Below are 14971 nucleotides of genomic sequence, written 5' to 3' on the forward strand. Positions count from 1 at the left end.
TACAGTTCTAGTGGTGTTGATACAAAAAACAGCAATGGCAATGATAAAAAAGCAAACATTGCATTATATCTACTACAAATGCCAAAGCTGACATTTTGTCAGACAGGCATGCAAAGAATTTTGCAGAGAAAGAAATAGCACATAAAATATTAGCATTTCTGAAAGACACGTCAGTGGAATGTGTAGGGTTGTATACAATCCACTGTGAAGACAATGTACATGATACGTGCTTAACAAGTGAAAGTGATACTGAAACAGGTGTCAAGCCACGTAGTTCATCATCCTTGTCAGACAGGAATCCATAAATCCTGTCTCCAGTGAAATGTAGTAATGGACAATCATTGTCCAAGGAGTGGATACTAAACATAATTATGTACACGTAAGATCATCCACAGCATAGTAAGAAAACAATTACGAACAGATTTCAATACGACCATGTAGTACATAATAAAAACTACAGATATTCATGGAAGTACAAGGTGAACTTGTTACAAAAACAGGTGTTGTGCATTTCATGGATGCTCAATACAATTTACAATTGCACGATAGTGACCTACTACATTACGCACATCAAATGGCGCACGACATAGATTATAGCAATTTCGAGGGAAGCAGGGAATAGTTGCATAACATCAAACAGTGCAACAGAATGGGAAGACGTAGGATACCGAAATTTCAAACAAAGTGTCAACTTGGCAATGCACAGCAAACTGCATAACTGGCATGAAAATTTGTAGATAATGCAAACAAACTCATCCCACCATTCAGTAAGGAATTTGTTTTCAACTCCAACTAATGGGGATTTCAAGGCGCAATACATTTGAAAGGAACGCTGGCAATCAGTGGTACCGAGAGAGTTGTATCCAGATCAACAAACATCAATGCCTTAACGCATTCATTAGCAATTATGCTGACCATTAATCTGGATGGTAAATTGGTTGGAAATTTATTTATTGTGCTTTGAGAAGATGGAGGTGTTCTGCCCCTTAAGATTCTTTCTCATGTGTATGATCTTGCAAGGGTTCTAGGGAATATTTATATCACAGCAAGGAAGAGTGAAACAATTGGTGTAAGAGAACTACAAATATCGTGTCGGCACTGCTTTTGGCCAAGAGCTGGTCAAAATAACTTGTTTCTGCTCGATTCCTAATCTGTGTATAAAAATCAGACTCCTTTAGAGCAAACTATCTCTCCTGAAAAGTGTGTGACATTGCAAGTCATACCACCTGGAACCACTGGACAAATTCAGCCTCCGGCTGTTTGTTTTTTCCTTGTCTGTGAAACATATTTTTTTCCTATCATAATTGTTAACCCAACACTTTCCAATGAGCCTTACTAAAGATTGAACTTGTGGCTTCATACTAAATTGGTTCCTCGTCAGTTGGCAGCCGTCTGGCTTGGAGGCTGGACCTATGTTGGTCTATTTCCTTCTCATCTAGCTGCCTACAATATCTGATGGAGCAGCATGTCCTACCTGGTGGAAATTGCCACCATGAACTGCAATGTGATCATCTGCATCAAGACTGATGGAGACCTGTGGGCGCCATATTTCAGTGGGCTTTCTGGTGGCCTAACCAGCGGGTCCATGCAGAAGACCATCATCAATCATTGTAGGGGTGTGCTGTTGCTAGTAGCTGCAGGCAGACTCCAATGTTGCTCACCTTTCTCCTGACAGGATGCTGCAGCATAACTCAGCACAATTACACATGTCCCAGGACATGGAATTACATTCGCTACCAAAAGTGGTCCAATCTGACACAATGGTATCCAGTGTTGGGAGGTTCAGCTTGGTCTGGCAACTTGACTTTAGCAGCAGCCTCTTACAGGTCAAAAGTCCAAGGTGGTGTATGGTTGCTTATTGTATTGGCCTTTCTTGCTTCTTTTGTTTACAACCATGGTAGGGTGCCACAATTGTCATAAAAATTGAAAAAGTGATTCATCAAGCCGCAGGAATCTGTGGACTTGTCTCAATTTAGAGGTATTACTTGCAACATGTGATGTTCCCATTAGACTTGGCCACTGTTTCTATGTTTCGATACAGTGTATCGATACGTGGAACTGTTTCAGTGTTTCGGAACGGCTGTGGTTCACTGTTTCGAAACAGTGGTGTTTCATTCTGCCCCAGTCTCAGATAACCGGACCAGATTCGATCTCGAGCCAGACACAGAAACTGTATCGTTGTTTCAAAATAAGGCTGTTTCAGTCCACCTGTGCTTGGAACGGACTAATTGTATCGAAACAGTGAGGTTTCATTCCGCTTTGTGTCGGACGAGATTCGGGCTCGGCACAGGTACTGAAACACAATATACCACTTCGTGAAACACTTTCAAGAGTGTAGAAATCTTTTTGACAAGCAATACCATGAAGCGTAAGATATCCGAAAATAAAGCTTCGTTTCTAGCTGACTGTCCTATCCCGAAATGGCGTAACATCTGCTTTGTAAACACTAACCAAACAATAAAACAACGCATACTATTCACATTCAAAATAATAAATATGTGAAAATCATTCAGTTAAATTACACTTTTTTTATAACATACGCTTCTCTGTTCATGTACAGTAATCATATTAAGAAACGCAAGTAAGCCTACAACATTGTGAATAAAAAAAAGGTGTAGAGTGACAGTTATTAGACATATATACAAATTTGATGTAGGTATAATTGCAAGCAATCTGTTTGACATATCACTGATAGTGTAATGGTGAACGGGAAGGGCTGGGAAGCATGGTGAATTTATAGTAACGGTTCGAAACACCTTGAAAGACAAAATTTTTTCTGTTATATTTTGTTATTTATTCGAATCATTTGGCATTATTTGTAAGGCTATAGTCACTGTGCCTATTATCCACAATGATTCCCTTTGTGTGCATGGAAATTAGCAGGACGGGTATATTACCTATACTAACGGAATGTGGGATCCCAGTAGCATATCCATTGTTTCTGCAGTTTGCTCCCACCTCCAGTTCCGTTCGTGGTGGTTCTTCTGTCTTCAGCTATGGCTGTCCTCAGCCAATTGAAAAGTATGAAAGTCACAAGACACGAAAGCAGCGCATTTGCTGCATGAAATACGAAACTGCCAAGACGCCTAAGTGATAGTTTCGTACTTTCTGTGATATGATTAGCGCTCTCGCACCTCATTCGTGTTTATATGGACATACTTATACATTAGACATTCAAGATGATAAAATGTGTAGGTTTATTAAATTACAAAACACAAACTGTTTCACTGTTTCGAAACAGCCTATCGAAACATTACATTGTACTGTTTCATTTGTTTCGAAACAGTTACGTGTTTCAGTTTGCCCATCTCTAGCGCCCATTTTGTAATTTTAGCTGAACTCTAGTTGCCATGCATACATGTCAGCTGTATGTAGCACATGTAGAAGTGTGTCAGTGCTCTGAATCTTGTTGGGTCACAATACGGTGAAAGAACTTGTGTACTTTGTACCACAGTTTTGTGTGTGTTAACCTATATTTTCTGCTATTTTAATGTTTGATGGAGATTAAACAAATGTCGGAAACACGAACAGTGACTAAGTGGGAGGCAACTGATGCCCCACAGAAGCAAGTAATTGCACTGCAGAACTGTAACGTGTTGCATAGCCATGTAGGCAGTCACCAAACTGTAGGTGGGCACAGGCACGCTGAGCTGGTGGAGGTGAAAACATTATTTTCTGTACCCATTCCTTCAGCAGATTCTGTTAGTTCTAACCTCATGACACCTTTCACTCGTAAGTCGACTGAGGATGTGTCAGTACTTATTGGTGATCTGAAGGTCGTTGCAAAGCTATGGAATTGGTCGGCTGAAACATGCCTAAATATGGCCAAATCATACGTTATGTACCACGAGGGATTGGGTAGGGCACAGATGTTTGAGCAACTGGAAAAGAGGCTTTATCAGTGGTACCACAAACAAAAAGATAAGGATTTTCAGGGAGAAATTTAATGGTCTACCCCAAAAACATAATGAATCATTGCAAGCATTTTTGGACAGAATCGGGAAAGCCAATACAAGTACCTAAGAATTAATGCAAAATGTGGAGGTGGGTAAAGTCATTTTATAAGAAGGTGAAAACAGGGCACTGGATGTGTATTTAAGAGAATTGCCAACAGATACATTGAAGAGGATTACAAAGGTAAACCTGAAAGATTTAGATGGTGGTTAAACATCTTGAAGTTGATATTGTGACACAGGGGATAAACAGGACAATTTTCCTGTTGTGGAAGTGTTATGGATGTGGACTACGGGCTACGTTAAGAAGTAATGTCAACAACACTGGTGTTAAGGGTGTGGGGTAGTGGGCCACTGCGCATGCATCACAATGAAAAGAGGAATGGACAGCGTCAGAAGAAACACTCATTAAACACTAGTGAGAATTCCTTAACCATCTGATTATGTTCCCATTGCAGAGGTGGAATGTGGCTTGGTGGGCTTAGTTAAAGGAACAGAATAAAAGTTTTTTTGGTGGATGCAGGAGCTTTTGTCCGTAGTCAGTCAAGACCTTCTAGGTAGGAGGATGCTGAGGACTCCATGATATAGGTCATGTGGAGTGGGTGGTAATGATGTGCATCACTGGGATCAGCATTGCTCAATTTCAGTATTGGAGCGAGGAACTTTCAACAGTACATGGAGGTGTTGCCTCATCACAGTAAATTATTGAACTCTGCGGAACACTGTTTAAGCTCGGAATGACCACTGCTAGTGTTAAATCGCCGCAAGGTTCACCTATCATGAATGAGGTACAAAATAGAATACAGACACATACACTGTAAATCAATTCAGATGATAGTGCCAAGAGCCACAGGAAAGTTATTCTGAGTTAGTGTGGGTGTATACCTCCTGAGTGAAATGTTGTGCATTGTAGAATGCAATGATAATTTGGATGTTTCACATTTCTTTGTGCATAGGATTGCAGTACACGCAAGATAAGTAGACGGAGATAACATTGTTCCAGTGAGTAAAGACAATTATGGTATGAGCAAAATGAGTCTGCCAGTGGGGTTACTAGTTGCCAGTTTGGCTATTCTGAATGAGGATGAGTACTCGATAGGTCGGAAGGAGGCCTTGGTCACAAGCAAGACAACACTACGTCTGCACTGAGAGAGAAAGTGAAACACACAGTTTGGAAAGATGAATCTGCTATAGAAGCTCTGCAATTAAGATTTGCTGATCTGTTTAATCAAGAGGAACCATAGCACAGAATATAACAGGTAGTAATGCTTCTGTGTACAGAAAACCGTCTGGAATCCTGAGGCACTTGTGACCAGAAATGGAAGATTTTACTGATGAGCAGTTAACTGATTGTATCATTGAGCATAGTGACAGTTCATTGTGAGCAAGTGTTGTAATTGTACCAATGAAATCAGCAGATGGTACAAAAAAACATAGATTTTGTTGCAATTACCATTACCTGAATGCAAGGAATATTTCAGACATATATTCTATACTAAATGTAAACGAGACTGGAAAACTTGGGTCACTGTGAATATTTCTCAACAATGGATTGGAGAAATGGCTATCATCAGTTGGAGGTGGTTCTGGTAGACGGTCCTGATGTGGTATCTTGGGACCATTGTCAATAGCACTGGATGTCATTTGGTCTTAAGAATGCACCAGCAACCTTTCAAAGGCTATTAGATGGAATGCTCAGAAGATTGAAACTGAAGCAGAGTATGGTTTATCTTAATGATATCACTGTATTTTCGAAAGATATGGAAGCGCATGTGCAGCAACTGGATGAAGTGTACAATATGGTATGTGTTGCGTGGTTGACACTCACTGTGGATAAGTGTCACTTCATTGTAGCACAGGCGAATTACTTCAGTCATGTGATTAGTCAGGAGGGTGTCAGATCTGATCCACATTTGATTTCTGCTGTCTGTGATTTTGTGCCACCACAGACAACTTAACAGCTTCACAGTCATTCCTTGGGCTTTGCAATTATTATATGAAATATGTTAACATATTTTCTGAAATCGCTGAACCACTGACTCATCTGTTGGGAAAAAAAAATTAAAAAATTAAAAAAAAAAATCAGTGGTCAGTTGCCATGAAACTGCATTTTAGGATTTGGAACAGGCATTCACCATGAGTCCGGTATTGGGGCTTCCAGATTTTAGCACTGAATTTATTTTACTGTGTGACATGAGTAGTCTGGTGATTGTATGTGTTCTAAATCTGTGTCTACATCTACGTGATTACTCTGCTATTCATAATAAAGTGCCTGGCAGAGGGTTCAATGAACCACCTTCAAGCTGTCTCTCTACTGTTCCACTCTAATGGTGTGCGAGAAAAATGAGCACTTAAATTTTTCAGTGTGAGCCCTGATTTCTCTTATTTTGTCATGATGATCATTTCTCCTTATGTAGGTGGGTGCCAAAAGAATGTTTTCACAATCAGAGGAGAAAACTGGTGATTGAAATTTCACGAGAAGATCCCGTCCCAATGAAAAAGCCTTCGTTTTGATGATTGCCACTCCAATTCACATATCGTGTCTGTGGCACTATCTCCTCTATTTTGCGATAATACAAAACGAGCTGCCCTTCTTTTAACTTTTTTGATGTCATCCGTCAGTCCCACCTGTTGTAGATCCCACACCACACAGCAATACTCAAGAACAGGGCAGAAAAGTGTGGTGTAAGCAGTCTCTCTAGTAGATGTGTTGCACCTTCGAAGTGTTCGGCCAATGAATCACAGTCTTTGGTTTGCTCTACCCACAACATTATCTATGTGAATGTTCCAATTTAGGTTATTTGTAATTGCAATCCCTAAGTATTTAGTTGAATTTACAGCCTTCAGATTTGTGTGACTTATCACGTAATCGAAATTTAGTGGATTTCTTTTAGTACTCATGTGAATACTTCACACTTTTCTTTATTCAGGATCAATTGCCACTTTTCGCAACAAAGAGGTATCTTCTCTAAATCATTTGCAATTTGTGTTTGCTATCTGATAACTTTACAAGACAGTAAATGACAGCATTAGCTGCAAACAATCTAAGATGGCTACTCAGATTGTCTCCTACGTCGTTAATATAGACCAGGAACAACAGAGGACTTTTAACACTTCCTTGGGCAACGCCGGATATTACTTCTGTTTTACTCAATGACTTTCTGTCTATTACTACGAACTGTGATCTTTCTGACAGGAAATTATGAATCCAGTCCCATAACTGAGGCGATATTCCATAGGGGTGCAGTTTGGTTAGAAGATGCTTGTGAGGAACTGTGTCAAAAGCCTTCTGTTTCACAAGAACAATATTTTCTGAATCTGTGCTGATTATGTGTCAATAAATCATTTCCCTCAAGGTACTTCATAATGATCAAACACAGTATATGTTCCAAAACCCTCCTGCAAATTGACGTTAGTGATATGGGCCTGTAATTCAATGGGTTACTCTTACTTCTCTTTTTGGGTATTGGTGTGACTTAAGAATTTTCCAGTATTTAGGTATGGATCTTTTGGTGAGCAAGCGGTTGTATATAATTGCTAAATATGGAGCTATTGTCTCAGCATACTCTAAAAGGAACCTGACTGGTATACAATCTGGACTGGAGGTCTTGCCTTTATTAAGTGATTTCGAAGTGGCGCCAAATCGAAAGACTTGCACCGCGCGAGCGGTCTACCCGACGGGAGGCCCTCCTCACATGCCATTATTATTATAGCTGCTTTGCTACACCGAGAATATCTACTTCTATGTTTCTTATCTTGGCAATTGTTCTTGATTGGAATTCAGGAATATTTACTTCATCTTCTTTGGTGAAGGAGTTTCGGAAAACCGTGTTTAATAACTCTGCTTTAGTGGCACTGTCATCAGTGACTTCACCGTCGTTATCGCGCAGTGAAGGTATTGATTGCGTCTTGCTACTGGTGTGCTTTATGTATGACCAGAATCTCTTTAGGTTTTCTACCAGATTTTGAGACAGAAGTTAATTGTGGAAATTATTAAAAGCATCTCGCATTGAAGTAGGTGCTATATTTCTAACTTCTGTAAAACTTTGCCAATCTTGGGGATTTTGCATTCTTTTAAATTTGGCATGCTTTTTCCATTGCTTCTGCAACAACAATCTGACCCGTTTTGTGTACGATGGGGGATAAGTACCATCACTTATTAATTTATGTGGTATATACCTCTCAAATGCTGTCGATACTATCTCTCTGAAAACATTCCACAACACTTACATGATCACATCGGAAGGAGTGATGACTGTCTCTTAAAAAGGTGTTAAGGGTATTTTTATCAGCTTTTTTAAATAGATATACTTTGTGTTTCTTTTTGATGATTGTAGGTGTTACAGTATTCAGCCTAGCAGCAACGGCCTCGTGGTCACTAATCCCTGTAATCGTCACGATACTCCCTATATGCCCAGGATTATTTGTTGCTAAGAGGTCAAGTACGCTTTCGCAACCATTTATGCTTCGAGTGGGCTCATGAACTAACTGTTTAAAATAATTTTCTGAGAAAGCATTCAGTACAATTTCGGATGACTTTTATGCCTGCCACCAGCTTTAAACGTATAATTTTTCCAACATATTGAGGGTAGATTGTAGTCACCACTGACTATAATTGTATGAGTGGGGTACCTATTTGAAATGAGACTCAAGTTTTCTTTGAACTGTTCAGCAGCTCTATCTTCTGAGTCGAGGGTCAGTGAAACAACCCAACACAGCTACAACAATTTACAACTACAATACTGATCATTTCTACAACTACCTTACTGTGTTTTCCGTGCCCCTTTTAGACGGACGCCCTTTCTGTGGTTTCCTGAGACCCTCTAACCTAAAACCGCCCAGTCCCTTCCATACAGCCCCCGCTACCCATGCAGCCACTTCCTGTGTGTAGTGGACTGCTGACCTATTAAGCGGAACGTGGAAACCCACCACCCGATGGCACATGTCAAAGAATCAGCAACCTACATGGTCAGAGAACTGCCTGAGCCTCTGATCTGGACCCTCCACATGGCTCTACACCAAAGGACCACAGCTGGTTCTACTGACAATGCTGCAGATGGTGAGCCCAGCTTTAATCTCGCGAGCAAGACTGGCAGTCTTTACTATTCCCACTAGCCACCCAAAACCAAAGAGAATCTCCTCCGGTCAAAAGTGACACACATCATTGGTACCGACATGAGTCAACACCTGTACACCTCGTGGCATCCGGAAGCACCCTTTCCGCATCCGGAATGAAATTCTTAGCCAAAATGTGGATGGCAAAGAGCATCCAGTGGCACATATGCTGAGACAGTTGAATAAAGCAGAGCAGAATTATTCTACCACAGAAAAGGAAATGTTGGCAGTTATTTATGATCAGATGTATTTCCATTGTTACTTGTATGGCATAAAGATTAAAGCTGTAACAGGCCATGCCGTGTAAAGTGGTGGCTGGGCTAAAGGATCTGCTAGGATCAACTGATGTGGTGAGCTCTGAAGTTGAGTAAATTTTATAAGTTGGTACAAAAACTTGGGGAAAAGCATACTAATGCTGATAATTTGAGTAGGCAGGTTGAAGTTCTGCACGCATTTGGTAGGAACATTGCTGAACGGCAACAGGCACAAGCAGCTGACACTGACTGCCAACTATTTAGGTCACAGTCACAATTTACGACACACAAAGGGTTGCTGCGCACAGTGATGAAAGGCAGACCGGTTGTGGTAGTACTTGTAGCTTTTAGGCATGAAGTATTAAAGCAAGTACATGACCATATTTTAGCCGGTCATGGCAGATGGCAAGCAACTGACTGATGACAGGTTGAAAAGTTTTGATGGAGAACAACATGCCTTTCTGTCACCATGAATCCTATTACAGAAGATACCAGAAGCACCCAAACCATTCAAATTGCTGGGGATGGATTTTATGACCCTATTTAATCATACACCTATAGGTAACCATTACTTATTGACCATGATAGATCATTTTTCACATTTTCTCATAAAGGATGCTATTCCAGACCAGCAAGCAAGTGCAGTAGTGCAAGCTATGGTGAACAACTGGTTGCTTAAATTTGGCATTCTTGATACCATAATCATGGATCAGGGCATTAATTTTATGTTTGAGTTAATGAAAGAGCTACGCAAGTTGTTGTTCATTCACAATCCTTGGACTAGTTCCTTCCACCATCAATCAAATGGGAAATGGAACACACGCATCACCTGATTTCAAGGATGCTGAGTCATTACATGAACATCCATCTCGACAATTGGGATGTCTACCTCCAAGAGCAATGTTTGTGTGCGTTATTACAGAACAGTGTGGGACAATGGGTTTTAGTGACTAATTCCTATGCACCTAAGGCTGGGGTAAAAAAAAAAAATTGACCTGGTACCAAGAAAGTAATATCACCTGTCAATGTCAGGGTGCAGCTACTAACAAAAACTTCTTTTCATGTGGAGCATAGGAAGCCATTTAAAGGGACTGTAGATGTTTTGCTGCAAGTGTCTGTATCATCCCTAGTGCAGGACACTGAATCTGAAAAACGGAGGAACAAAGAATGAGTGAACAGAGTGCATGCAAGATATGTTACCCACTTAGAACACACCAATCAGTAGCGTTTAATCTGCTTTGTGTGTCCGTTAAAGGTAAAAATGTGTATTAATGTTGTTTATTGATTTGTTTAGGGATGTTGTGGGTTTATTTTTGTTAATACACATTGTTTTTTTTTGGGGGGGGGGGGGGAGAGGGGGGGATGATGTGCTTTGTGTGTAGGGAGCATTCTTAGCCTTTGTCAGTATATGATGAACCATGCACATGAGCTTTTTGAAAGAGGAAGGGGAAATGACACAAATTCCTTTTTCCCTCGTGATGTATCACTGAGAACGTCCAGGGTGAGTGTGATACTCCAGGTTTTCCTACATTTCTCTGGGCGGAATGCCAACATGGAAGGACTGCTGACACGTTATATGGAATATGGTTGCAAGATCGAGTTAATTGCTACATGTCATACAAGCTGGATGCCCACAGTGCCACTATAGTAGAATGACAAGATAGAGAGGAGGGTTCCATCATTGTGCTGACTACACACAGTGATGTAAGCAGGTGTAAGTCATATGCAAGAATAACTATTCTGTATACTAACTCTGCAAAATATGTCCGTGGCCCCTCCTGAAAGACGAAGTTGAGTCATCTTTCAACTGCAACTAGGGCGGCCAGAAAAGCTAACTAGACAAGAAAAGCAGGCCAGCTGATGTGATGCCTGCCACACCATGGCAAAGTACATGGGCCAGCCCTATGTAAATATTACTTCCATTCCAGTGGAATTATGTTATTCTATAGTTGATGAGCTCAGAGCAGGGACCTATGATAGTCTGGCATCTACTCAGTTGCAGCCATCCAGCATGGAGGTTGGACCAATGTTGGTTTATCTCCTGCTCATCTACGATCCCTGGTAGTGCAAAAATTCCAACCTGTGGGGGCATTGCCACCTTGAGTCACGGCACAGCACCACCACCCATCACTGTGGAGCTGTGGTGTTGCTGCCACTCTCCTCTGCTCCTGTAGGGAGACTGACATTGCTCGTCTGTCTCATAATGGGGCTGCAGCATAACTCAGCATGGGTACATGCACTCCAGGCAGATTTGGTGAGCGTCTCTCAGGGCACTGTCTATGGTATGATCGAGAGTGCCCTGATTACCCACTCTCTGAAGCTGCGTGCAAGCTGGAGCTGGAGAGCGTGGACAATAATGGATGTGGCTAGCAACCCCAGGACATTGCTGGGTGCTGACTCTATGGCTCCCTCTGCAGCTGCTACAGTGCATTGCATCCCAGGCATTAGTGCATTACAGCACAGCATGTGCCACCTCTGCCCCATGGGCATTGCAAGCACTCTGAGTCAAGAGAGTTGTGTATCTTTGAACAATAAATTTTTTACTTTGTTAATGATGTTTCTTTAGTGCCTTTTGGGTGACAGATACACCACCTCACACCTATTCACTGCTAACCCTCACCCATTAGTGGTGGTCCATCAAGATCCTGACCTTGATGACCAACCACCATCATCCAACATAGCGTCCAGTCCCACGGGCATTACATATCATGACATAATAGCATTCTCCACAACACCATGAAACAGGATGTTCTGTAAGCTGAACTGAAGACTATAGTATTGATGCATCAGCAGCATAGTGGATTGTGCTAGTGATGTGAGCCATCTAATTCTCAACGTTGCCTCTATATTTAAAACACAGCTCCTTGACTGTACAATGTCCCATTGCACTTGACTGTACGGTGTCCAGTTGCAGAGCACCTATCTGGGTGTGGTTCTGGGCACTGTTCTGCCTGGAAGGTTTATCCATATTAGGAAATCATCACTAGAGTGAAAATCATTGCACACTTCCTTTTATTGTGAAGGAGGGCAGAGAAATGAATTAGAGGTGCAAGCTCTGAAAAAAATTGAAATTAGCTACCCTTGACAACTCTTTCCCTGGTGCATAGATAAATTTCTGAATACACAGCTGTTGGTGGTTATGTCACATCAAATTTAGTTTTAAATTTAAACAAAAAACCAGTTATGTATATGACCAGCATAAAACTGTATTTTCAGACGAAATTTTCGCTACTTATAAACCTACTGACAAATTCTCAAAAACATGATCTATGGAACATGCAAAAAAATGAAAGTAAACTTACTGAAATAATTTCCCTTAGCCTGTAGCTAACTTCTTCACTCAAAGCTTTTGCTACGGCATCATCCAAGTCATCAACTCCAACACATTCACCCTTAATTTTAATAGATTCTGGTGCAATCTGTGCATATTTTCTCCCCTCTGGTACTTTCTTCTCAGGTTTTTTGGGTGGTGGAGGTGGTTCAATTTGCACTTGTTTCTTTTTAGCGCCAATTTTTCCTTTTTTCTGGAAGCAGACAATTCACACAGAGGTCTCTAATTAACAACAGTATTGGTGACATAGCAGGCAGTCCAATGACCGTTGAGCATGAAATAAACAAACATCGGCCTGCAATACTAGACAAAAAGAATAATCACACATCAACACAATACCAGTCCTCTATTTCAGCTTCGTAAATTTAATCATATTCCTGAAGGTTATCCACTTTTATCATCATAAAAGATTTAAACTGTGTCTAGTTCACAAAACAATGGTAGCTGTATGATGGGCCGGCGTTGTACTCCCCAAAATTTTAGTACGATAAATTGTACAAAAAATGATGTGATTCTGAGAGGTCTATAATGCATCTTTGCATCGAAACGGTATATTTTCAATACATGCAAGAATAAATACGAAAATCACCAAATACAACACTTTGCCTTCATTAAGTTCAATCCAATGCGAAGTGTCTTCGGTCCGCTTTTATTACTCATATACCACACAGGAATTATGTCGTGCATTAAATATAACTCAAAGACGCATCTCTTTGGGACGATTTACAATACAAAAATGTTAACACAACGTTGGCACATTTCATTTCACCTTTTATGGTTTAAGTATTTTCCTTTTAAATAAGAAAAAATTAATACATTTTGCACTAACATACGGATATGATGTATCTTAATACTTACTTCCACAGAAGCTGTGAAATAAAACAATAACAATTAAACATACGCACACTTCTTTCAACACAACTATAAGCAAAGGAAAATAATTTCTTCAACATAAATACTACTTACCTTCGCAGCCGGCGTCAGGAACATGTTATTGCTTTCAACCTCTTTACTCAAAGCTAAGTTTGTTACAGTCATAGTTATTTCTTGGCATACACACCCACTACTCCAACAGCAAATCAAACACTATGTCAATAACACAGCACTTTCGCGCGTAACAAATGAATCTCGTTTGAAACGCTTCAACGACAGCAGATGCATAGAAGCGTCTCGCGGGCCCCGAGGAATCATGACGTCATATCATGGCATGACGTCGTCTCTCATGCAAGCCAATATCGCTGGTAGTTTTCGAAACGCGGATATTCTTTGAACATGGCATGCTGAATGCTGATGCATTGTGGATTTGTGTATGATGGCGGGATTTGTGTGCGTTAAAGCTTTTCAATCACGGAAAAAAATTGATAATACTTGCTGCAAAAGCACGTGTTTGCAGACGCGAAAGGATAGTTTATATTCCAGACAATGGACGGTAAGTAACTTCCGTTAGTAATGTTATCATGCGCAAGAAAAGTAAAATGTATGGTAAATCTACAGAAATTTCATTCTTTGTGCCTATAGTGTTCTGATGCATTATGTTACTCAGTAAAGTTTCTTTCAATGCATCTATGTGGATTATTTGTGGTAACGGCGTATTCTCATAACAAATGGCTTCGGTATTGAAGTTGCAATCATCGTAACTTTTTCCTGATCAAAAATTGTGTAGTAACTGTATTCTAACAGTAACATGCACATTTGAAAACTTTTGAATGTTCACAATTAATCATTGATCGTAGTCAGTATTTTTGACAGTAAAATAGATATGAATTGCAGTGACTGAATCCAGGTTTGTGAGTGGTGTAATGTGTTTTTGTAATGGATGTTTCAGAGTTTCTGAAGTGAAAGTCGAAGGAAGAGAAGACAACGAGAAGTAGCTTTTTTGTCTGTTTCATGGTTTATAGGCCTACTGGGGAAACTCGCCATGTAAAAAAAACGAGTAACGCATCCAGCTTGGTACCTCTATGGTGATGTGGAAATCCGAGCATTGTTAATAAAGAAATTAATTCTGTGTGTCTTTCTTTTGATTCCTTTATCATGTTGCTTATAGTAGACCAAATTTAATTAAAATACCCAGGTGATAATTTCAACATAAATTGGACTATGTGCATAGCTGCTTCTCACAGGCAAAGTATAAATATTCACCATCCTATGGCATGCGTGTTCACTGGTCAGTTATGGCAAAAGAAATCACTGACTCAAAGCATAATTTGCTTGGTAGACATAATTGGAAATGGCCTTTTTCGTTATAAGTTTACATTATTAGATTATAGTACTCCCTGAGAGATTATCTTCTGCATTTCTTGGCCCTGAAATGATTAGGT

At 40.3% G+C, this 14971-nt stretch overlaps 1 protein-coding gene across 1 annotated transcript in view; it reads right to left on the reverse strand.

Moving 5' to 3' along the window:
* The window catches only part of LOC124721941, a 52677-nt gene extending 38832 nt beyond the window's left edge, over positions 1-13845 (reverse strand). Inside the window, exons 1-2 of the mRNA XM_047247097.1 lie at positions 13620-13845; positions 12625-12846 (exon numbers count right to left, since the gene is read on the reverse strand). Coding sequence (XP_047103053.1) covers positions 12625-12846; positions 13620-13691 — 294 coding nt within the window. The 5' untranslated portion in view covers positions 13692-13845. The remainder of the gene's footprint in view (positions 1-12624; positions 12847-13619) is intronic.
* Between the last annotated feature and the right edge of the window lie 1126 nt (positions 13846-14971).

Source organism: Schistocerca piceifrons, chromosome X (genome assembly GCF_021461385.2).
Source record: "Schistocerca piceifrons isolate TAMUIC-IGC-003096 chromosome X, iqSchPice1.1, whole genome shotgun sequence".
In the NCBI taxonomy this organism is placed as follows: Eukaryota; Metazoa; Arthropoda; class Insecta; order Orthoptera; family Acrididae; genus Schistocerca; species Schistocerca piceifrons.